Raw genomic sequence first — 26,837 nt, forward strand, 5'->3', positions numbered from 1 at the left:
AAATTTACGTATGCTTAATAATTTTACGCAAAACAGCCTTCAGACTTTCTCTATTAATTTCATCGTCTTTTGAATTATGGGTTATGCTGCTAGTATAATATATAAAATATCAGTAATTATTAAAATATAGCATACAACAATAGTAATTGGGATAATATCTTACACCTGTTTCATCCAAAAGGCAAAAATACCTCACTCTACCTTTATCCCTCCAGTGGATTGAAGTAATTAGTAGATGAAATTGAAGTACTTGGGCGTTTTTCTAGACTTCGACAGATTTTGGAAATTACATAATGTTAAGTTATAAATATAAATACACACATAATTACTGATATTTTATATTTTATATATTATATATGTAAAACATAATGTCATACATGTATGTATATTGTTATAATTGTCCTTTTAGTAAATAAATAAACTGACATAATATAATGTCTATAAGTTGATGAATACCACCTATTGATACTCTCAACTAAGAAATTCAACTGGATACTCAACAGCAGCATATTCGTTGATGGTAGCATCAATGGAAACAAACGTTTAAGCATCTCCAGGAAGAATGTGGAGTTCATGGTTTACTTTATCAACACATTCATTCTGAGGTGCTGAAATAGCTCTCTCTGCGAACCATTGTATAATTTTGAAGTTGTCTTGCAATGTGGGAAATATCTTTTCTTGCGAAGACCTGTTGAGGCAAGTGAAATCGAGCCAAATTTGACGACTGGCACCCACGCCAACCTTTCCTTGATTGGACACTAAACTCTGCTTGCGAAGACGTGTTGGGGCAAGTGATGATCCGCCATCCAAGCGTGATCCATGCCAGAGCACCTGCATGGCTTCCGTGCCAGTGGCACATAAATAGCACCATTTGAGCGTGATTGTTACCAGCGTCACCTTACTGGCACTGGTGGCACGTGAAAAAACATTTGAGTGAGGTTGTTACCTGTTCTGCTGGACTGGCTCCTGTGGAGGTGGCATGTAAAAGCACCCATTACACTCTGATAGTGGTTAGCGTTAGGAAGGGCATCCAGCTGTAGAAACTCTGCCAGATCAGATTGGAGCCTGGTGCAGCCATCTGGTTCGCCAGTCCTCAGTCAAATCATCCAGCCCATGCTTGCGTGGAAAGCAGATGTTAAATGATGATGATGATGACAACCTTCAACAGAGTAACAGTCGTGTATACAACTTGAACAGACACATATATCAGTACATAAACATACGTTCACAATGTACATACACATATACACACACAGACACATCTACACACTTACATACCTAAATACTCACATACATACATAAGTACATATGTACATACATATGCATGTACACATGCATACACACATACTTACATGCACACATACATACATACATACGTACATACATACATACATATTATGAACTAACTGCTACTTTCTCAGATGCAGCATGGAATTTTGTCAGTGAATAGGTCATGGTCTCAGAGTGACGAAAATATTTTGGCAAATTAAATTTAAATGTTGAAGTGAATCTAATGCTTTTTATGTGTTTTTAAATGACTTATAAACACCTTCCATGCTGCAATTATTTTTCTTTCAGCACATGATCTCAGATCAGGTCACTTGCTATGCAAGTACATCTCTATAAGTCTTAGCAATAATTACGAATTTTTCCCTGCGATAGATTAAGTAAACAAAGAGAGAAGTTTTCATTAGGTTTCTTTTCATATCTGCTATGGAATTAACTCTCTGAGAAAATAAAAAATATAGAAGATTATTATTAGTTAATTTAAACAATAATTTTTTTTTTATACCAACTAATTTAAATAGATAAAAGTTATTGTATTGAAGATGTAATTGTTTATATATTTTTTGTTGCAGTTATACGTAGGAGAAGACTTAGATACTTAATTATATACATTTATATACACATTGTATCGTCCAATAAAGTGTTTTTGTTGTTTTTTAATTGTAATTGATGTATGATTGAATAGTTAACGCTCACGCTCATAACACAGACATTTGAATTAAGTTTTACAATCCAGCCGTCCTTTTACATGGAATTTCGTCTTTTTCTAAATCTAAGACCCTGAAATGTTTATATATAATAGAACTGTGATTATGTATATCAGAAAATATATATAAGTTGAAACAATTTGTTGGCCTTTTATGGTTTTTATAATTATTTATGTTATATAATATGTTATATATTATATTCATAGTATTTAATGTAATATTGTAATATAAATAAATTATTGAATGTCAATAGAATATCTCTATATTTAATTTATCTTTATAATTGAATTATACCAATATTTATACGGTATCCAACTGCGGTACCAGTGAATTGAATGTTTAACACACCCCTTTGAAGGGTTTCTTTTCCTCAGTTTGTTATTTGAGTTATATAGAAATATATTTCGATAGTTGCAGATTACACTTACTTAATGATTTTGTCTGTTAAATTTTTTTGGTTTTTTTGACATATTTAGCGCTCATGCTCATAATACATATGCATTTGAATTAATTTTTTACAATCTAGCCATCCTTTCACACAGAATTTTGTCTATCTTTAAACTCTGGCTCTGATGAGACTTATATATAAGGGAATTGTTTATATATCAAAAAATATATATAAGTTGAAACAAATTGTTGGTCTTTTGATGCTTTAATAATTGTTAATGTTATATTATATTCATAGTATATTATGTTATATAAATAAATTATTGGATTGTTAATTGTATCTCTATTTAATTTTATCTTTGTAATTTGCATTATACCCATATTTATATAGTATTCAACTGACGTACCAGTGAATTGGATGTCTCACACACCCATTTGAAGGAATTATTTTCCTTAGTTTGTTAACATATATATATATATTTGTGTCTGTGTATGTCCTCCCCCCATCGCTTGACAACCGATGTTAGTGTGTTTACATCTCTATAACTTAGTGGTTTGGCAAAAAGAGACTGATAGAAGAATAAGTGCTAAGCTTACAAAGAACAAACTGTGGGGTTGATTTCTTTGACTAAACATGGTGCTCCAGCATGGCTGCAGTCAAATGACTGAAACAAATAAAAGAATAAAAGAATATGCACATGCACACGAGCGTTCACACACACACAAACAGAGAAATTACAAGAAAGATATTAAATGCAACTAAAGTTTCTGTCTTACTGATTGCCAACCAAGGACAGGAGTAAGTAGTATTTAAGTATTTGAAATGTAATCTACAATATAATTATTGGAATTTACCTTACTGATTCAAATGATCTGAAATAGTAAAGTTCTGTTAAATGGGGCCTCAATTCAAACTCACAAGACAAGAGTTTAAAATATTCAGTCCATAATTTTTACCTTTGCATATGAAGTATTTGTTATACATAGATTTTACTGAAGCCTGTTTTGCAGCACGCTCCACAGCAATGTCAGTTTGCACATATGACAGAGTGTAAGTGTCTTAAAAGAAATATTGGATATAAGAGGCATCAGATGTAGTGTGCAATAAAGAAGACTGTGTTGGTATGGTCATGTAATGCATATGGATGCGGACAGCTGCATCAAAAGGTGCTGATTTCTAATTGCGGAGGGGAACCTGTGGGAAAGGTAGACTCAGAAGGACATGGAACAAGGTGGTGAAATATGATCTTTGGTTGTTGAGTCTCATGGAGGTGATGACAAGTGACTGAAACTCCTGGTGATTTGTGTTTGAGAATATATGTCAAGCTTAATGAAATCATAGTTGTGGCCAGTGCTGGTGACATGTAAAAGACATCCATGCCAGTGACATAAAGGACACCCAGTACATGCTGTAGAGTGATTGGCAATAGGAAGGGCATCCAACTGTAGAAACCAGGTCAATACAGAGTGGAGCCTGGTGCAGCTCTCCAGCTTATCAGCTCCAGTCAAACTGTCTAACAAATGCCAGTATAGAAAACAGATGTTAAATGATGATGATGATGACCTTTTTCCTGCCACACTTAACAAATTCAAGCAGCAGTTCATGCTTGTGATAGTTTATTTTTGCATTTGTATAAATCCATGTCAACTCTTAACAACCCATATAATATGAATTCAAACAAAAATATATACATATGTCAGTCATATACCATCCAAAACTGCATAAATTCATTTCAAAGAAACTTATGAGTTCACTGATCTAAGGGGATGCTGGAACTAAGTTGTGAATGTGTTAAGAGATGTGATTGTATTGAAGCTAAAAATAAAATCTGAATCTCATGAGATTGCAATGACTTCAAGTAGCATCATGCAAGAAGAGTTGCTTTGGAAAATTCCATAATTTCAACAAGTAAACTTTTTTCAATTTCTTTGGCTTTAATTTTTTTTTCCTGCAAACTCTGTAATAAACATTACTGGACTTCCATTCAGTGCAGTGATTTGATCAGCAACTGTTTTAAATGATCAACATAGATGGTGAAAGTGAACTATTTTTGTAATACCTCAAGCACTTGTGTTTCATAATGAAAAAACTGCAAAAAGGGCAATGAAAACACTTTTTTTTACTTGTAATATTTGTATGTTCATGTCTATTACTAATAGCATTTAATTTATTAGTAAAATCTTTTTTTCATCATCTATTTATAATGTATCCATTTTTTTTAGTTATTATTATGTAATTAATTAACAACTATACATGCATAACATTATTTTTAGTACAAATGATTACTCCATAAAAAAATTAATCCTGTCTTACAATACTGCCCATTTTCACAATAATCTAACCACATCTAAAAAAATTCTAAGAATATCAATAAACAAAAACCATTTGTAGGTATTTTCTGCCATGTCATTAAAGGAGTAAGCTTTTGACTTTTTAGCTATTCCCAGACTAGGAAGTTTGGTGTGAAGACTGGTGAGAAACAAATGTGATTCTAAGCAAGTATTTGAAATACAATTTTACTTAATATTTATCCAGGCACAAACTCTTTCTCTATAATGTACGACATTAAGTATCAACTCATATGTTCTGTATGGAGACAAAACAAGAACTGTAAATGAATGGAGAAAAACAAGTGAATATGGACTGGTGAATGAGGAATATGTATAAATTTAAGTGACTTATATTTTAATCATGTTTTTGACATTTATAATTTAGACCTACAGAAGAGGTAGACCTAGGAAGACCAGGACGAAGTGGTGAAGTGCGATCTCCAAATGTTGGGCCTCACGGAGGCAATGACAAGCGACTGAGACCTTTGGTGATATGCCACACTTGAGAAGACTCGTCAAGCCAAGTGAGATTGTAGTTGTGGCTGATGCCAGTGTTGTGTAACAGGCCCATTAAAAGCTCCTTTCAAATGGTGGACAATATGCTGTGCTTGTGAAGACCTGTCATGCTGAGTGAAATTGTAGCCATGGCTGATGCCAGTGCTGTCTGACTGGCACCTGTGCTGGTGACACATAAAAAGCACCATTTGAGCATTGGGTGACCGAGAACTTTGGTGATATACTGCTTGTATAGACCTGTCAATCCAAGTGAGACCATAATCATGGCTGATGTTGGTATTAGGTCAATGGTACCTGTGCCAGTGCCATGTAAAAACAACCACTACACTCTTGGAGTGGTTGGTATTAGGAAGAGCATCCAGCTGGAAGGCATCCTTGCTAAATCAGATCAGAATCTGGTACAGCTCCCTAGCTTACCAGTTTTCAGTCAAACCGTCCAACTCATGCCAATATGGAAAATGGACATTAAATAATGATGATGAGAGGAGGAAGAGCAGCACCAATGACATATATGAAAGAACACTGAGACTGGTGGGAGAAACAAAAGAAGTTATCCACAGACTGGAATCTTAGTCTAAATACAACAGAGTAGATTCCATTAAAAAAAGATAATGGCTAGGTATTTGTGTTAAAGTGGACAATGAATCCGGTTTATTGTTCAAGAATAGGTTTAGTCTATCTAATGAGTTTTTACAGTCTCAGTCTTTCAATTTTTACTCACAAGACTTTGGTTGACTTGCCCGAGGTTCTGTACAATGGGAGTAACATAAAAACAAGGGGTTGCAAAGTAAACTTCTTCAGCACAGAGTTATATCCTCTCAACCCTTGAGTAACTTGTCACCAACAGTTTCTCTAGATGTTATAAAAATGATGCAAACTGAGAAAAAAAAAGCTGAATCGATAAAGGAAGATATCATAGTAAATAACTTAGAAAAACGTAGTTAGGATAGACGATGCGAAAACATACTGTATTTTAGATTTGTGCAACTCCAGGAAACAAATGCAAAACTGTTGGTTGCAAAGATAATGATGACAATTGTGATGTAGTGAAACAAAAGTTCTTACCTGGTAGTTCTTTACTTAAGTTGATCTTATTGCCATAAGATGGAGTAAAATGAATGGCAACTTGATCTGGACAGAGCATACCTTTGTTTGTCTTCAGGGGAACAATAGAAGACAAGCCAGAAAAGACAAAGGAATTTGGATTTCTGTCATACTGGTATTTCATGAACATTACATAGTTCACCAAAACTGATTCACTCTTCAACTGAATAAATAAATAAATAAATACATTGACTGATACACATAGACACTCAGACACAAAGTAATAAATAGCTCACAGGTTAGATGCAAAAAGACTAAAATTCAATAAAAAAAGCGATTCAATATGTTAAAAAAGAGTAAATACAATTTTATATAACTAATTACCTTACAATTGTACAATTATGTTGAGTCGGAGAGTCATATTACCTTAATACCTTATTATCTAACACACTCATTGGTTTGATTTCCACTCATTTATTTTTTATTAGCAGTATAACCCGACGTTGTCCGGGTGTGACTTATTACGCCATCTACGATAAGTCTTGCTAGGAGAAAATCAACTAAAAAAGAAAGCCTTACAACGAAAAAAACCCTCATGATGTAAATATGTTCATAATTCAAAAGACGAAATTAATAGGGAAAGTCTGAAGGCTGTTTTGCGTAAAATTATTAAGCGTACGTAAATTTCATCCGTCTAATTGGCTATAGAAATGCCTGTGCAAAACAACTTTTTGCGCTGCCCTGATTATACATAGCAGGGTAATCCTTTTCGCAGGAGCTAGGATGGCAATTTCTGATGAAGCAATTGCTGGCGATCTGTTGCTACACAGTTTTGCCAGAATTCTATCAGATTGGGCAGAAGATGTTGATGCACCATTTTGCATTATGTTCAATGTAGCTTCTGGAATGTGGTGAATTGCTACAGTCTGTTGCTGTCATTTTAAACCAGTTGCTTTCTTTCCCCAGCAAACTCTCTTCTTTGGAGGCATAATCTATATATATATTAAACAGAACAACAAAAGTTATAATAGATGGCAGGGTCGGTACTTTTCACATATCTGTAATTTTTCAGATTAACACCTGCACGATTACCCAACCCTAATCCTAACACTAGCCCTAACATTAACCCTAAAACCCTAACCCTGACCCTAAAACCATAACCGTAACACTAATCCTAACCCTAACCCTAACCCTAACACCCTAGTGAAAATCGTGGTATATTTACAAAACATTGACGAACATTAGTTATATTTTACTGAATGATTGTGTACTTGCATGTGTATGCGTTTGAGAGAGCGAGAGAGGAAGAGGTAGAGAGAGGGGGAGAAAGGAATAGAGGTAGTTAAAAGTTTTCTTATGACGGCTTCTCTTCACTGCCTGTTACTTCATTAGAAATCTACGGATGCACATACGCACATAATAGAGAAAAATGGAACAAATATGGACGACTTGCTCCGAAACACCACCGACTGGGGAACACTTCTCAAAAATAACCTGCAGTTGTTTCCTTCAAAATTCCTACATGCTTGATATGTACATACATCAAGGTATATTTGTAGAAAATTTCACGAAAAAATATTCATTTTCCTGGAAGTTAAGAGGAATTTGAGTCGAATTTCCGAAAATTGTCCCCCACCCCCTCCCAAAACACTTTCACTGAAATATTCACTTTTCTGAAAGTTATGACGTTCCAAAGTCGGTGGGTACAACTCTGTAGTTATGCCACATTGACGAACGTGAATGATTGTGTTTACTTGCACGTGTATGCGTTTGAGAGAGCGAGAGAGGAAGAGATGAAGAGGGGGAGATAGAGAACAGGAGCAATGTGAATGTTGTTGCCACAGATTACGTATGTGTATGTTTTTACGTATCAATGTTATGAAAAATAAGTAAAGAAAACTGAGAAGAAAGTTTAATCTATGACATTGTATGTATCACTTTCTCTCTCTGTTGAGCGTGTGTGTAAGAACACTATTCCAGGTAGAAGGGAAGAAATATAAAAGTTGCTAGAAACAACAGCCAAATCTCCCTTAAATCACACAAAGTAAACGGAATTTAAAAAATCTAATTACTGCACTGGAGAGTTCACATCGAGAAAATTCCATTGATGTAAAATTTTTTACGAAAAAGTGGAAAATGTGGATTTCTATAAACTTTTAAAAAGGCTTCACACAGACACACAACTTCAGCTTTATATATTAAGATATATTTTTTTAAATATAAAAAATAAAAATAAGAATATTAAAAAATAAAAAAATAAGAATAATGAGTGGAAATGAAACTGGTGTGTTAGATAATAAGGCACATGAATTCACATAAAGAATCTTGCAAACCAGATACAAAAATGAAGTTGTACATTTGTTTTAATTAATGTTAATGCATTTTCTCAAAGCTAAAATTTTACAAAAAATTATATAAAAGAATGACCAGTGGGAAAATTATGTAATTATTAATGTAATATTCATGGTTGGAAGTACCTAAAGTTAACAATATTATGAAATGTACTGAGCATGCCATGCGAGCTACCCTGTTGGGAAACTCACTAACCACTATCCTCTGCTGCTACACCTCACACAATGAACTACCAGAAATAGAAATTTGGCAATCCCATCAAGAACCATCTGTCCTAATTGATGCAATCTCAGTACACAACTGTCTCTTAATTGGTGAAAATTTTGATGCTCAATTATTGCTTACCAATTCACTCTTCACTTTCCACAAAAATACCAACAGAAGTGGCTAGCACATAAAGAACTTTATGGAACAGTGTTGCTACTACAAAATTGTAGACCCACAGATACTGAAAAAGACACTGAATATATTACCATCCCTTTGGACCTTTGGAAATACACTGTGCGTGAGAAGACCCGGCAAGCCAACTGAGACCTAAATCCAAGGCCTCCACCAGGGGTGTAGCCATCCCACTTATGCGTATCTTCCTTCATTGGACACAAAACTCCACTTGTGAAGATCTGTTGAGGCAAGTGAAATCGGAATCGAAATTCGAACTAAATTCGACGACTGGCACCCATGCCAACATCGTCTCCTTCATTGGACACGAAACTCGGCTTGTGAAGACCTGTTGGGGCAAGCGAAAGCGAAATCGTGATGGCACCTGTGCCCGTAGCATGTGTAAAGACATTCGAGCGAGATCATGCCAGAGGTGCTGGACTAGCTCCTGTGCAGGTGCCACGTAAAATACCCCATTTTGAGCGTGGCCATTGCCAGTACCACCTGACTGGCCTTTGTGCCGGTGGCACGTAAAAGCACCCACTACACTCTCGGAGTGGTTGGCGTTAGGAAGGGCATCCAGCTGTAGAAACTCTACCAAATCAGATTGGAGCCTGGTGTAGCCATCCAGTTCACCAGTCCTCAGTCAAATCGTCCAACCCATGCTAGCATGGAAAGCGGACGTTAAACAATGATGATGATGATAACTGGCACTCCATCAGTTACAACGATGAGGGTTCCAGTTGATCTGGCCAACAGAATAACCTGCTTGTGAAATTAATGTGCACATGGATGAGTATTCCACAGACATGCATAACCTTAACATAGTTCTCAGGGAAATTCAGTGTGACACAGAATGTGACAAAGCTGGCCTTCTGAAATAAGGTGCTACTCATTTTCACCAGCTGAATAGAAAATAAAGTATCTTGCTCAAGGACACAATATGGCAGGAATTGAACTCACAACCTTATGATCATGAGCCAAATACCCTAACCACTAAGTCACATACTTACTCTTGTTCTAATGATAGTACACAACTCAATAGGGTCAGTGACCTCAACTATTTTGGGTCCTATATTGCTGACAGTAAGCAAGACATCCTAACATGAAATGGACAAATTTGAAGTAACTGTAACTACCTGGCAATCAAATACTTCAAAGTCAACAAGGAGTCAAATTTTGGATTATGAAGATCACCATCATGGTATGTGTAAACTATACCATGAGGGTAATCTCAAAACATCTCTCATCTCTAATATTAATGTTCAATGCAGATTAGGCTTTGCTGGTCACTGCTATCATATCAGACCATATCAGATATTATATTTTGGAGACTTCCGTACCCTAATAAAAGTTGAAGACCATTCAGCTATACTGTTGTTATTGCCAGAGATACACAACATGAAATTGATGACCAACAAAAGCTAATGGAAGATAGAAACTCTTGGCATGACATTGTGAAATGCATTTTTGTTGCAGATGCTTAATGAGAGTAGACAGGAGGGAGAGGAAAAAGGAAACTCACCACAAACATTGAATGAATTTATGCAAACTTCTAATAAAACACACACACACAATGTACAAACAAGCATATGCAAAGACAAATACACACATGTGAATCAGTGTATGTATGCAGCAACAGCAGTGGCAACAACAACAATGCCATTCCCACCAACATACATCCATCCATTTTCCATGCTAGCATGCCAAGAAGCTGCACCAGTCTCCATAGTCTGCTTTGGCATGGTTTCTACGGCTGGATGACCTCCCTAAAACAAACCATTTTAGAGTAAATGGGGTGTTTTTTTACATGGCATTTGCACCAGAGAGGCCACCAAGTAACTTGCAAGGCAAATACTCCTGACTGGAAGGATGAGTAGTAGTGAGGGAGTTTTGAAACTGTTTAAGCCTTTAGAAAACTTCATTTCATGGGCGTCCTTTGTGTTAACTATTCTTAAACATCTGGCACATTTTGAAGCCACATAAATGAGATGATAAAAGACAAAAGGAAAGTGATGATAATGAATTAAACTTATACTTATGAAAGATGAGAAAATAGAAAAGCAAATATATGACTTGGCAAGCGACAATGAAAATAGATTAAATATTATTAGATTAAATAAGAATTAATAGTGAGTAGTAATCAGATAAACAAACCTTCCAATCTTCAGACTGCAAAATTGGCAAAATATGATGATTGATAATATTGTCAGAGTGTAAAGGTTGCACACCCATCTGAAGGATGAGCTTATGCACTTGTATGTTGATTTCAGCGTCATCAGTGCAGAACAGTTCTGAGTGAACAGTTCTTAAGTCATTCCAGAGAGGCAAGAATTTATCTGAAAAAAGGTGGGGTGGAGTAAATAACATGAAAACTCAAGTAACATTATGAATATGTATGCATGTATGTACATATGTAAATGTGTGTGTGTGAGTGTATGCCAGTGTGTATACATATATGTACACACAAATATACACACATATATAAATGTGTACATTTATATTTAACACGTTTATGCACATTCAAATGTAGAAACTTTGCTGCTGCAAAAGGTGAAGCATTACCCTACAGAAATACATGTTTTACAGTCCAATGACATCATTCATAGCCCAGCTCAATGGTTCTTAACATAGGTCAGTAGTGTTTCCTGTAAGAAGTTGTCTTCTGAGGCGGATGTCATAGCAAGTACACACAAATATAATAAATATAAATGTACACAGCTATATTTTAACCATTGCTTGATAAAGATTAGTGCATACCAGCAAATTTATTTGTGAACAACTGTTCTTAACGGGTTATGAATGATGAACTATATATAATAATGCAAATGAGGAAAAGAGAAATTCAAATTGATGTTACATTCATTTCATGAAACAAATTTTTTTTTATTCCATATCACATATAAAGTTATGTAATACATACAATATATGCAACATATTTGATAAAATAAAATAAAATTATTATTGTTCATTCACATCCATGGACATTACAGTTTGAAACACAATCAATGTATAAAATGAACATGTAATGCAAGATGAATTTCTAAGATTTCACATGTACGTCAACTCCATGCAAATTGACAGAATGTATACAATCCTTCATTAAGGAACTTCTTAGCATTTGATATGTTATAAAAAATGATGATGATGATGATAGTGATATTTAAAAATATACACATCATCATCATCGTTTAACGTCCGCTTTCCATGCTAGCATGGGTTGGACGATTTGACTGAGGACTGGTGAAACCGGATGGCAACACCAGGCTCCAGTCTGATTTGGCAGAGTTTCTACAGCTGGATGCCCTTCCTAACGCCAACCACTCAGAGAGTGTAGTGGGTGCTTTTACGTGTCACCCGCACGAAAACGGCCACGCTCGAAATGGTGTCTTTTATGTGCCACCCGCACAAGCCAGTCCAGGGGCACTGGCAACGATCTCGCTCGAAAATCCTACAGGAGCCAGTCAGGCGGTACTGGCAACGGCCACGCTCAAAATGGTGCATCTCATGTGCCACCCGCACAAGAACCAGTCCAGGGGCACTGGCAACGATCTTACTTGGCTTGCCGGGTCTTCTCACGCACAGCCCATTTCCAAAGGTCTCGGTCCGTAGTCATCGCCTCGGTGAGGCCTAATGTACGAAGGTCTTGCCTCACCACCTCAGCCCAGGTCTTCCTGGGCCTACCTCTTCCACGGGTTCCCTCAACTGTTAGGGTGTGGCACTTTTTCACGCAGCTATCCTCCTCCATTCTCACCACATGTCCATACCAGCGCAATCGTCTCTCTTGCACGCCACAACTGATGCTTCTAATGTTCAGCTTTTCTCTCAAGATACTTACACTCTGACGGGTATTCACATTGACATTACACATCCAACGGAGCATACTGGCTTCATTCCTTGCGAGCTTACGTATGTCCTCAGCAGTTACAGCCCATGTTTCACTGCCATGTAGCATGGTATAAACATACATGCTATAAACATAAATTTATATACATAAAACATATACACACCCAAACATAATCAAGTACTCATATATATATAAATATATACTTATACACACACATATATATATAAACATTCATATCTACATCTATATACACATATATCAGAATACACTCACAACCAAACACATATGTACATACAAATGTATACATAAAGGTGATAGTCACTTATGTACACAGACATGCATATGCATAAAGAATAATAAATATAACTACATATACACACATAATATATACAAATGTAAATATATTTGTACATAACTACAACTATGTATGTGTGTGTATATATATATCTTAATATATAAATCTGAAATTGTGTGTTTGTGTGAAGCCTTTTTGAATGTTTATAGAAATCCACATTTTCCACTTTTTCGTAAAATTTTTTACATCAATGGAATTTTCTCGATCTGAACTTTCCAGTGCAGTAATTAGATTTTTTAAATTCCGTTTACTTTGTGTGATTTAAGGGAGATTTGGCTGTTGTTTCTAGCAACTTTTATATTTCATCCCTGCTACCTGGAACGCCATTCTTACACACGTGCTCAACATAAAAATATAGAGAGTAAAAGAGGGAGAGGGAGAGAGAGAGAAAGTGATACATACGTCATAGATTAAACTTTCATCTCAGTATTCTTTACCTATTTTCCATAACATAGATACGTAAAAACACACACAACCGCACATACATGACCTGTGACAACACCATACACATTGCTCTCAATCTCTATTCATTTCTCCCCCTCTTCCTCTCTCGCTTTCTCATACGTATACATGTGCAAGTAAACAATCATTCACATCGTGGTATATTTACAAAACATTGATGGCATAACTACAGAGTTGTATCCCCCAAATTTGGAAGGTCATAACTTTCATAAAAATGAATATTTTTTAATGAAATTTTCTATGCATATATTATTTATTATGTAGATTCTAAATATACAAAAATTTTCGGTGAAAGTGTTTTGGAAGGCGGTGGGGTACAATATTCGGAAATTCCACTTAAATTCCTCTTAACTTCCAGGAAAATGAATATTTTTTCATGAAATTTTGTACAAATGTACCTTGATGTATGTACATTTCAAGCATGTAGGAATTTTGAAGGAAACAACTGCAGGTTATTTTTGAGAAGTGTTCCCCACTCGGTGGTGTTTTGGAGCAAGTCGTCCATATTTGTTTCATTTTTCTCTATTATGTGCTTATGTGCATCCTTAGATTTCTAATGAAGTAATAGGCAGTGAAGAGAAGCAGTCATGAGAAAACTTTTAACTACCCCTATTCCTTTCTCTCCCCCTCTCTACCTCTTCCTCTCTCGCTCTCTCAAAAGCATACACGTGCAAGTACACAATCATTCAGTAAAATATAACTCATGTTCGTCAATGTTTTGTAAATTTACCAAGATTTTCACTAGGGGGTCAGGGTCAGGGTTTAGCATTAATGTTACGGTTACGGTTTTTAGGGTCAGGGTTAGGGTTAGGGCTTTAGGGTTTAGGGTTAGTGTTAGGATTAGGGTTGGGTAATCGTGCGGGTGTTAATCTGAAAAATTACAGATATGTGAAAAGTACCGACACTGCCATCTATTATAACTTTTGTTGTTCTGTTTAATATATACATAGATTATGCCTCCAAAGAAGAGAGTTTGCTGGGGAAAGACAGCAACCGGTTTAAAATGACAGCAACAGACTGCAGTAATGCACCACATTCCAGAAGCTATTTTGAACATAATGCAAAATGGTGCATCAACATCTTCTGCCCAATCTGATAGAATTCTGGCAAAACTGTGTAGCAACAGATCGCCAGCAATTGCTTCATCAGAAATTGCCGTCCTAGCTCCTGCTAAAAGGGATTACCTTGCTATGTATAATCAGGGCAGCGCAAAAAGTTGTTTTGCACAAGCATTTCTATAGCCAATTACACGGATGAAATTTACGTATGCTTAATAATTTTATGCAAAACAGCCTTCAGACTTTCCCTATTAATTTCATCGTCTTTTGAATTATGAACATATTTACATCATAAGGGTTTTTTCATTGTAAGGCTTTCTTTTTTAGTTGACTTTCAGCTAGCAAGACTTATCGTAGATGGCGTAATAAGTCACACCCGGACAAGGTCGGGTTATACTGCTAGTATATATATATATATATATATATATATATATATATACACACACCAGGAACCACGCTAATATCTTAGGAGAGAAATTTAAGATGTCTCAATTTCTTGAGAATCAAATTTGATAAAACTTTTCCCAGCTGGTTTGTACACTATGGCAACACCATTGTTAAGTTTTCATGATTCTGTGTAATGTCCTTACTTTTTTATTTCAGGTTCTTCAGTTTTTGGGTGACCATGCTAACAACATCTCTCGTCTCTAAGAACAATGGGATGTGGAAAAGGCCATAATGATGAAGAAAAGTCTGTCATCATCAAGGAAAGTGCTACAGGTAACTCTCTTCATGTCATTGCGGAGAAGTTAAGTTGTCATGTGGACATGGTTAGACGATTCTTAAAGAACCCTTCTCCAAGGAAGAAATAATCTGATTGTGGGACTTCCAAGACTATGATAACTAAGGATTTGAGGAATATTGGCTGCAAGTTATGTGGGAAACCTGAACAAACAAGCATAGCCATTTTCACCACCTCATGTTTCGAAAATCACCAGAAATCGCATCCTCGGGAATATGGCTTCCGTGCGAGGACCCCTGAAACTGCTTCCTTTAATGCCCTGTCACACGAGTTTGAGGCTTCCATGGGCCCAAAAGTACATGATGTTAGACATGAGTTGTATTCTGTTCACTGATGAAACCAGGGCAACCCTTGTTGGACCAGATGGTTGGGCAAATGGTTAGGTCTATTTTAGAGATGAGCATCACCAATGTTTAGGACGTTAACAACATGGTAGAGGAGTCACATTGTGGGATAGTATCATTGGGGACAGACTTGTTGGCCCAGTCAGGGTGCCTGAAGGGGTTAAAGTGACCACAGCCACCTACTGCAATCTCCTGAAGGAGGTCTTGAAACCCTGGCTAGATGACATACTGTTGTCTTTTCTAAGGAATCTTGTATTCAAGCATGAAAAAGCTATCGAAAATCTTTGGTCCATCATTAAACAAGATATCTTATGGGCGACCATCAAAGCTGTAGCAGAGGCAGTCCAGCCTGCTACTATTGAGAAATTGATAGATTCCATGACTAATAGGGTTTTTGAAGTTATCCATCAAAATGGCACTCATATAGTTAAATAATTCATTATGTCAATAAATGTTATAATATTATTATGATCTTCAGTTAAATATATATTCAATATATTCATTTTCTGAAAAAAAAAAAAATGTCTAGGCGCAGGAGCGGCTGTGTGGTAAGTAGCTTGCTTACGAACCACATGGTTCCGGGTCCAGTCCCACTGCGTGGCACCTTGGGCAAGTGTCTTCCACTATAGCCTCGGGTTGACCAATGCCTTGTGAGTGGATTTGGTAGACGGAAACTGAAAGAAGCCCGTCATATATATATATATATATGCATGTGTGTTTGTGTGTCTGTGTTGTCCCCCCCCCCACCATCATTTGACAACCGATGCTGGTGTGTTTACGTCCCCGTAACTTAGTGGTTCGGCAAAAAGAGACTGATAGAATAAGTACTAGGCTTACAAAGAATAAGTCCTGGGGTCGATTTGCTTGACTAAAGGCGGTGCTCCAGCATGGCCGCAGTCAAATGACTGAAACAAGTAAAAGAGTAAAGAGTATGAGCTATTTTCATTCCAAAGCTATTACTGTGGTTCACCCCAAAACCGAAGAATCTGTATATATATAAAAGAGAGGATGTTTGTGTGTGCGTGTACGTGCATGTAGTTTATGCACGCCCACAAATTAGCATGCATGTTGCTCCAATTTTAGGAGGTGATGTGTCATGACTTTATGTGCATTTTAGCGAAATTTTTCTCTCAGAGGCACCCGCGTATAGCTGTAAAAATCGATAAACTTTTACCAATTTTGAAGTTTGTTGACATGGCGAAGTCAAATCTGTGCATACGCGCATGAAGGAGAGAGAGAGAGAAAGAAAGAAAGAAATAGTGTGTTTGTGACAGGGGGGAGATACAGTGTTTGCTAGCGTCCAAAAAAATAAAAATGAAAAAATGGGTAAGGCAGACAGAAATCAAAGCAAATTTTTCTAAGCAAGACAGAGTTTACTTTGCTAGCGTCTAAAAAAAAAACAAAAAAAAAACAAAAGAACGAAAAAGTGGAAAGGGAGGCAGAAAGCATATTAGGAATGAAAATGTAGTTAAGACAGAGTAAGTGTAAAATGTAAAAGGCATTTTTTTTCTTAAACATGAGATATAGTTTAAAATATACGATGTTTTTGAAAGACACTATATTCTATGAGACTATATATACTTTCTCACACAACAATTCAAATATATTTATTTTAAATCATTTATTTGTTTTAAATCGTTCATCTTTCTCCCCCCTCTCACACACACACACATATACTACTTTGGGAGCGAAAGAGTTTTGTTTATATTTCACAACTATGAAACAAAAACGCATGTAACAATTTGTCAGTCCTCCCCACCAACCCGTTTTTCGGACCACAAAAAGGGTTTTGTAATGTTTCAGATTAACAACCGCACGATTTCTACTAGGGTGTTATGGTTAGGGTTAGGGTTAGAGTTTTACAGTTAGGGTTAAGGTTAAGGTTAGCGTTAGGATTATGATTCGGGTTGGTGTTAGGGTTACGGTTTTAGGGTCAGGGTTAGGGTTAGGGTTTAGGGTTAGGGTTAACCTAGAAGTGACAGGCCCCTTATTTTTTGGTTAAGGCTGTTGGTAAGTTTTCCTAAGTTACTCCAATTCACATCCCCAATGCAAACCTTCAGATCAACCTTTTCCTATACAGATCTCTAATGCAACTTTAAAAAAACAGTCAATGAGTGGAAATAACCAATAAACTGATTCCTTATGGGATTTCCCAATTAAATTGCCAGCAAACCGTTTTCAGTCAAACCAATTTCAACGGATTTCGCTCAAATCTGATGTCCATGTTACTTATTTTGGTTTGAAATAAAGCACTTGATCACTTAATAATCCTAGCTTAATCCCGAGCAGCGCCAGGCTATACTGCTAGTATGAAATAAAAAAGAAAGGACATTACACAGAATAATGAAAACATAACAATGGTGTTGCAATAGTGTGCAAATCAGCTGAGAAAAGTTTTATCAAAATCGATTCACAGAAAACTGAGAAATCTTAAAATTCACTCCTAAGCTATTAGCGTGGTTCTGAGTGTATGTGTGTGTGTGTGTGTGTGCGTATGTATATATATATATATATATATATATATATATATATATATATATATTCAAATTGAGGGAATAGAGTAGGTAAAATCCAGGGTACATATGCTTCCTAGCTAGCAGAACCTCCGAATTAGTAAATATTCAAAGAGGAGTGCTCCACTAGTTACTCATCAGGCCGAAGATACCTTAGTTATATGAAAGTTACATTGACATCATGGGATCCAGAGTTAACTCGCAGGAGATTTGATTTTAAGTCACATCTGCCAGTTAACTCAGGATCCCTTGATGAGAATGTAAACTTTATTTAACTATGGTATCTTCGACCTGATGAGTAGCTAGTGGAGTACTCCTCTTTGAATAATTACTACTTCCAAGGTTCTGCTAGCTATGAAACATATGTAACCTGGATTTTACCTACTCCATTCCCTCAATTTTGATTTTTAATCACATTCATAGAAACCCTAGATGCTAACCATGAATTATAAAATAACTTTTTTCAGCTTATTGGACTTTAATATGGGAAAAACTTACAACACTCTATGCCAATAAACTATTATCATTCCTGAAAGTTATTTTTTATACCTACTACAGACTGCTCGAAATTTACTAACATCTGACACCTAGATCCTTGGATTTTAAAATTACACACACACACACATTAATAAGTCAAATACTGACTTGGATTTAAATAGTAATTTTAATATTGCAGACCTAAAATCTAGAACTATAAACAAATCTACTTATAACAAATGTAATAATGGAGATTTAAAATCAAATATTCAAGTTGATAAAATAACAAGAGTAGGTGATTTTAATAGTGAGAATAGAAAGGTGAACAATTATATTCATAACAAAAGGAAAAATCCTAAGATTGCTGATAACCGAGTTAAAAATTCTTGTACTGCTAATGAAAATGAAGATGTAGTATTTTCTAATATAAATCTCAAATTCTTGTAATAGAAAATTGGCTAAAATAAATACTAACTTTAAAATGGATTGAAAGCAGAGAATACTTCTTTGAAAAACAGATATAAACATCAAAATCTTAACTCGAAGAATACTTTATGGCTAATTGTTCCATTTGGTAAACAGGTCAATTACAATTTTTCCAAATTCCAAATTAAAAAATATTTCCCAAGTAACCACAGACATTACAAAATTTTTAATCAGCATAAAATTAGATTGGGTTATTGTCTTGTCTTAGTCATAATATTCTTTTCTACTCTAGGCACAAGCCTGAAATTTTGGTGGAGGGGGTCAGTCTATTAGATTGACCCCAGTGTGCAACTTAGTCGTAATATTGCACAAATTATAGCAACACATAATATTAAAATAAGATGGAAATTTCAAAAAAGTGATTAGAATCTGAATAGTGTAATAAATTTGAAGCATAATAATGTTGAACAGAATAAGGAAACTCGAATACAAGGGAACGCTAAGAAATTAAATGTTGTGGAAATGGAAACAACCCAATTTAACATGAACAATAACGTCAAATCGAATAAAGTTCAGCTAGAAATAGAACAAAGATAATGTTATCTAAAGGAGTAAATAATAATAGAAAATTTGGTGGAAATTAATTTAATCTATATATCAGTATCTATATAAGACAAGATGTGTGTGTGTGTGTGTGTGTGTGTGTGTGTGTGTGTGTGTGTGTACATGAATGTACTTTATGCATGTCCACAAATTAGCACGCATATCGCTCCAATTTTAGATTTGTCATGACCCTATCTGCATTTTCGTTAACTTTTTCTCTCAGAGGCACCTGCGTATAGATATAAAAATCGATTGTCAACCATATGCGTATGCACGTGAAGGAGGCGTATGCGCATGAAGGAGGCGTATGCACGTGAAGGAGGTGTATGTGCATGAAGAAGACATATGCGCGTGAAGGAGACGTATGCGCATGAAGGAGGCGTATGCGCGTGAAGAAGAGAGTCAAATTGTGTTTATGTATGTGTGAGAGAGTTACAGATTGTTTGCTAGCGCCTAACAAAAAAAAGTCAACAAAAACTGGGAAAGGGAGAAACAAAGCGTCTAATGAAAGAAAAGGAAGATAAAATGTCAGCGTTCATCAAAAATTTAAATGTCAATTTTTTTTCTTCTTCTTAAACATGAGATATAGGTTCAATGTTTTTGAAAGACACTATATTTTATAATGAGATTATATATACTTTCTCACACAACAATTAAAATATATTTACTTTAAATCATTTATTTATTTTATATCGTTCATCTTTCTCCCCCCCTCTCATTCACACACATTCTACTTTGGGAGCGAAAGAGTTTTGTTTTTATTTCACGCCAGTACGAGCCCTAAATATCGGCTTTTTCCGTAAAAAGTGTGTTCGGCGATCTTTACCAAAGATCGGCCTTTTCCGTACCCTAACCCTAACACCATAGTGAAGATCGTGCAGGTGTTACGGAAAAGGCCGATCTTTGGTAAAGACACTTTTTACAGAAAAAGCCCATATCTAGGAATCGTACCGTAAGATCGCCATCCATTTATTTAACAACAATGAAACAATGAGGTATGTAACAATTTGTCAGTGTCCCATTTATTTTTTTCTTAGTGAAAAGGGTGTGAGTGTTATCTAAAATTTTACCTGTACTTTTGAGATTTAAAAATGTTTTCCATATTCTTCATCTCTGTATGTTGGTTAATTCAATTAGAAAATAAAACCTATTGATGATGTAATTAGCAACTAGCACATTTGGTTTCTTAGTTTTTGTTTGCTTTTTGTTTAAATTCTTTACTTGACTGTTATATTTCTTACGAAGAGTGAAAAAATGTTTTCGATATTCTTAATCTCCGTATTTTCCCCGTACATTGAAAAATAGAGGGTGAAAAGATCAATGTGTGTGTGGGGCGATTTCCGAGGCTGAAAATGTAAAATGCTTTTTTTTCTTCTTAAACATGAGATATAGTTTCAAAAACAGGGTTTTGTAGCATATTTCTTACGTAGAGAGTCTTCATTCTTAATTTTTAAATTTTATTATATATTTCAATTCCATCCTATTCTATTGCATTTTGCTTTATTTTTCAGCTGTTTGTTTGATGAAACAAGTTACTCTTAATTGAAAACGACCACATAACGTTGTCCGTATTTGAAAACAGTTTTGTTCTCCTTGCTGATTTTTCGTTCATCAGAATCGCAACTTCAGCTTCATTTGTGCCTACATTTAATCACATTTCCCCATCTGTCAGTTTCATTTTCTCTCTCTCCCAATTTACAAAATGCCATCTAAGAAAAGAATCTGTCTCGGGCGTCGAACGGCTGCTGCGTTGGCACAGAGGGCTAGAAGGGTCAATGAAACTTCTCATGAAAGTAATTTGCGATTGGCTCAGACCTCTTTGCATGCTTTGAGTAGGAGAGTCACTGAAAGTGACGATGAAAGAGCTATGCGACTACAAAGGAGGAGGTCATTCGACCGTTCGGTGCATTTTCAAGAAACGAGCTCAGCTCGATCTGCTCGCAGTTCAAAAAACGCTGCTGCCACTGCCAATGCAAGAGCAACTGAGACAGCTGAACAACGGGCAATACGCAATTCAAAGAATGCTGCTGCCACTGCCAAAGCAAGAGCCTCCAAGACTGTTGAACAATGGGCAACACGCAATTCTAAGAATGCTGCTGCCACTGCCAATTCAAGAGCCTCCGAGACTGCGGAACAATGAGCAGTCTGAAATTCACAAAACACTGCTGTCACTACTACTACGCGATCTGCTGAAACTCCTCCTCAGAGATATGGTAGGATACAGAGGAATAGTCATCGGCGAGAGGCTGCTCGCGGCATTACAAGCCCCAAAAGTTCCTATTGGCTCATGAAGGCTTTCAACTATGAACTGACGATAAGCTACTCCTCCTGTAAGCACTGGGATGTGCTGCTCAACTGGCAAAGTGCAGCTGCCACCACTTGAAGACCCTCCACAGCCTTTGAAGGACCTGCTGGCAGGGTCTGCGCCAAGGTCATCCAGATTTCTTCAACTTATCAGGACATACAATTGCGCTTTCCAGATGACCTCCTTTGGGGCTAAAGTTGTCCGAGAGGAAAGGTGGATGCCAACTTTTGAAGTCCAGGGGCAGGTTTACCACCTCATTGGGTCACTCCAGCCCCCTAACAATAGTTCACCATCTCTGACTACAATCAACAGGCCGCAGCACGAGTAGCCAATTTCCTGGCGAATGGAGACAACACAGAGGCTGAAACTTTCGACAGAGACATCTTACTTGGCCTACAAACAATGCTGCACGAGTACAACAGTTACATCCTCAGTTTCAAATGCGCATTGGAGAACGCACCCTGTCCCAACTACAATGCCATCATTGACGCTGACAAGAGGCCATCTGGGGGGCATGCTCGCTGCTTCAATGCTCCTGTATGCAATGAGGTGGCAGTCGTTCTTCATGGGGACCAACACAACCCCAGAGATATAGTTATCTCATGCCGTGGCGGCGGCCTTCGTAGGATTAGTGAAACTCACCGCTCTTACAACAGCCTACAGTACCCCCTTTTGTTCATTTGCAGGGAGGATGATTACCATTTCGGCATTCAACATCGTCAACCCAACGACTCCTCTGTGACATTGGCCAAAACAGTGTCGTCAAGGGCATATTATGCCTACAGATTTATGCTGCGGGTGAACAGCTTCAATCACGTGCATCGGTCGTGAGACATACGTCATCAGCTTGCAGTGGACATGGCTGCCAAGATTGAATCCGAGCATTTGTGTTTTATAAAAACACACCAGAAAGAGCTGCGCAGTGACAGCTACATCCAGCCACGAGATGGGATCCAGAATGATGCTGATTCCCGAAGCCTGGGAAAGACCTGCATATTACCCTCCAGCTACATGGGGGGACCCAGGTACATGCACGAACGAACCCAGGATGCAATGACGTACGTCCGAATTTATGGTCATCCGGACCTGTTTATTACGTTCATGTGCAACCCAAAGCGGTTGGAAATAACCTGTGAACTTTACCCTGAGCAACAACCTGCCCACAGGCATGACCTACTTGCTCGAGTGTTCCAGCTAAAGTTGGCCAAGTTGATGTCATTAATCAAAAAGGGGCAGATTTTTGGGCCAGTCAAGTGCGACATGTACACCGTGGAATGACAGAAGAGAAGAAATCCACATGCTCACATTCTGATTTGGCTAGCGACAAAAATCAACTCTAATGATGTTGATGCAATCATCTCAGCTGAGATTCCTAACCCTGTCATCGACCATGAGTTATATGACATTGTCAGCATGAACATGATTCATGGTCCGTGTGGGATGGGTGTTGATGGCCATCATGCGTGCCTACAGAACGGGTCATGTAGTAAGGGATTCCCTAAGCAATTTGTTGATGAGACACAGACTAATGGAGACGGGTACCCCCTGTACAGACGGAGACGGCCTGAGAACAGTGGCTTCACCACAACAGTAAAGGAAAGTAAAGTCGACAATCGGTGGGTTGTCCCTTACTGCCCGCTTCTCTTGAAGATTTTTAATGCCCATATAAATGTTGAATTTTGCAGTGCCGTTAAAGCTATAAAGTACATTTGTAAGTACATTAACAAAGGCTCCGATGCCGCCGTATTTGGCCTTCAAAGTGCCAGTGGAAGAGATGAAGTTTCTGAGTACCTGTCAGGGCGGTACATCAGCAGCAATGACGCTTTTTGGCGTATTTTCAGTTTCCCCCTCCACCAAAGGCATCCAGCAATCATGCATCTGACTGTTTATTTGGAGAATGGTCAGCGTGTATACTTTTTTGAGCACAATGCTGCCCAATTGGCTGCCCTGCCGAAGGAGACAACTCTTACTGGTTTCTTTAAGTTGTGTCAAATTGACACATTTGCAAAGCGTCTTATTTGTCCGCAACTGCCATCCTACTTTGTGTGGGATAAAAACGTTTGGACACGAAGACAGTCGGGGGTTGATGTAGATGGGCATCCAGGCATTAAGTTTTCGGATTGCCTCGGGAGGCTATACACGGTGCACCCAAGCCAGCAGGAGTGTTTTTACTTGCAGCTCCTTCTTCATGAAGTTGTCAGTCCAGAAAGCTTCCGGGATATCAGAACTGTTGACAATGTGTGTTATGACACATTTCGGGCAGCCTGCTTTCAGCGTGGGCTTTTGGAGGATGACTCACAATGGGATTCTACTTTGGCTGAAGGGGCTTTGCTAAACTCACCCAAAAGCCTACGGCAAGTCTTCGCTATTTTGCTCCAAAAATGTGGGTTGTCCGATCCAGCTTCTTTGTGGGTGAAGTACAGGGACCCTATGTTCAAGGACTTCCTTTGGATGGCAAAGCAACAGTGCCCCAATGCTGACATTGGATACAATGACCTGATCTACAATAATGCGCTGATTGAAATTGAGGATGCCCTACTCAAAATGGGTGGGGCGGCATTGAACACATTCGGTTTGCCTTCCTCATTGCGACAGGACGTTAACATACTCGCACCAAAGTTACTTCTGGAGTTGTCGTATGATGCTGATAGCCTTGCAGAGTACCTGAGAGTAAATGAACCAAAATTGCTCGCTGATCAGAGGCTGGCATACGAAACTGTCATCAGTGCCGTTGAAAAACAGGTGGGTGGCATTTTTTCCTCGATGCTCCTGAAGGTACCGGCAAATCCTTTGTAACACGATTAATACTTGCTAAGATTCGTCGCGAGAAACAAATTGCGCTAGCCATTACCTCCTTGGGAATCGCTGCTATGTTATTGCCAGGAGGTAGGACGGCGCACTCGGCATTCAAGCTGCCTTTGGATTTGGTTAGGGCCGAGGTTCCTACTTGCAACATTAGCAAAAATTCAGAGGAAGCTGAAGTTCTTAGATAGTGCCGTCTCATTGTATGGGACGAATGCACAATGGCCAATAAGGGTGCCCTTGAGGCATTGGACTGGTTACTGAAAGATATCAGGGATTCTACAGCTTCTATGAGTGGTGTAACTCTATTGCTTTCAGGAGATTTCCAACAAACCCTTCCTGTCATCCCTAAAGGAACCAGGGCTGATGAAGTGCGTGCATGCCTTAAGTCATCCACGCTGTGGCCCCAGGTTAAGATGTTAAGCACAAACATGCGAGCGCACTTGCTTGGTGATAGCACGTCTGCAGCATTTGCTGAAGACATTTTAGCCCTTGGAGAAGGGAAGGTTCCTAAGAATGATAAGGGTGACATATCCATCTCTGAACTGTGCAACACAGTGGACAGCCCTTCTGATCTTTTGGAAACTGTTCCCCAATCTGGAAAGTAACTATGTAGACATCAATTGGCTCAGTGAATGAACCATCCTGGTCCCCAAAAATGTAGCTGTAAGTGCTATCAATGACCAGCTCATAAGCCGAATTCCGAGTGAGGAAAGCATCTACAAATCGATTGACCGGACGTGTGACCCCCAAGACATTGTCAATAGGCGTGGGAGTGGCTGTGTGGTAAGTAGCTTGCTTACCAACCACATGGTTCTGGGTTCAGTCCCACTGCGTGGGCAAGTGTCTTCTACTATAGCCTCGGGCCGACCAAAGCCTTGTGAGTGGATTTGGTAGACGGAAACTGAAAGAAGCCCGTCGTATATATATATATATATATATATATATATATATATATATATATATATATATATATATATATATATATACGTTGCCAGTGCCCCTGGACTGGTTCTTGTGCGGGTGGCACATGAGATGCACCATTTTGAGCGTGGCCGTTGCCAGTACCGCCTGACTGGCTCCTGTAGGATTTTCGAGCGAGATCGTTGCCAGTGCCCCTGGACTGGCTTGTGCGGGTGGCACATAAAAGACACCATTTCGAGCGTGGCCGTTTTCGTGCGGGTGACACGTAAAAGCACCCACTACACTCTCTGAGTGGTTGGCGTTAGGAAGGGCATCCAGCTGTAGAAACTCTGCCAAATCAGACTGGAGCCTGGTGTTGCCATCCGGTTTCACCAGTCCTCAGTCAAATCGTCCAACCCATGCTAGCATGGAAAGCGGACGTTAAACGATGATGATGATGATGATGATATGTATATGTATGTGTGTGTATATGTTTGTGTGTCTGTGTTTGTCCCCCCAACATCGCTTGACAACCGATGTTGGTGTGTTTACGTCCCCGTAACTTAGCGGTTCGGCAAAAGAGATCGATAGAATAAGTACTAGGCTTCCAAAGAATAAGTCCTGGGGTCGATTTGCTCGACTAAAGGCGGTGCTCCAGCATGGCCACAGTTAAATGACTGAAACAAGTAAAAGAGTACCCTATCGAGTTTCTCAACTCATTGGAGCCAGCAGGGCTTCCACCTCACATTCTTAGGCTAAGGGTTGGATGCCCAATTATGCTAATCGGAAACTTGCTTCCGCCTAAACAGCGCAACGAGACCCGCTTAGTAGTTAAGTCCCTGATGCCCCACTTGATTGAGGCCACCATTGTTACAGAGTGCGGGAGGGGTGAAAATGTTTTCATTTCAAGGATGCACCTTTATCCCTCGGGGTCAGACATACCATTTCACTTCCGCAGATCGCAGTTCCCGGTGAGACCATGCTTTGCTATGTCCATC

The 26,837-nt window shown here is 38.0% G+C and overlaps 1 protein-coding gene across 1 annotated transcript in view; it reads right to left on the bottom strand.

Annotated features, from left to right (window-relative positions):
* Positions 1–26,837, bottom strand: part of LOC106877076 (uncharacterized) — a 272,305-nt gene that overhangs the window by 114,205 nt on the left and 131,263 nt on the right. The window contains exons 20-21 of the mRNA XM_052973794.2: positions 11,160–11,341; positions 6,294–6,495 (exon numbers count right to left, since the gene is read on the bottom strand). Of these exons, the coding sequence (XP_052829754.1) occupies positions 6,294–6,495; positions 11,160–11,341 (384 nt within the window). The remainder of the gene's footprint in view (positions 1–6,293; positions 6,496–11,159; positions 11,342–26,837) is intronic.

Source organism: Octopus bimaculoides, chromosome 16, assembly GCF_046866305.1.
Source record: "Octopus bimaculoides isolate indiv1 chromosome 16, ASM4686630v1, whole genome shotgun sequence".
Taxonomy (NCBI): Eukaryota; Metazoa; Mollusca; class Cephalopoda; order Octopoda; family Octopodidae; genus Octopus; species Octopus bimaculoides.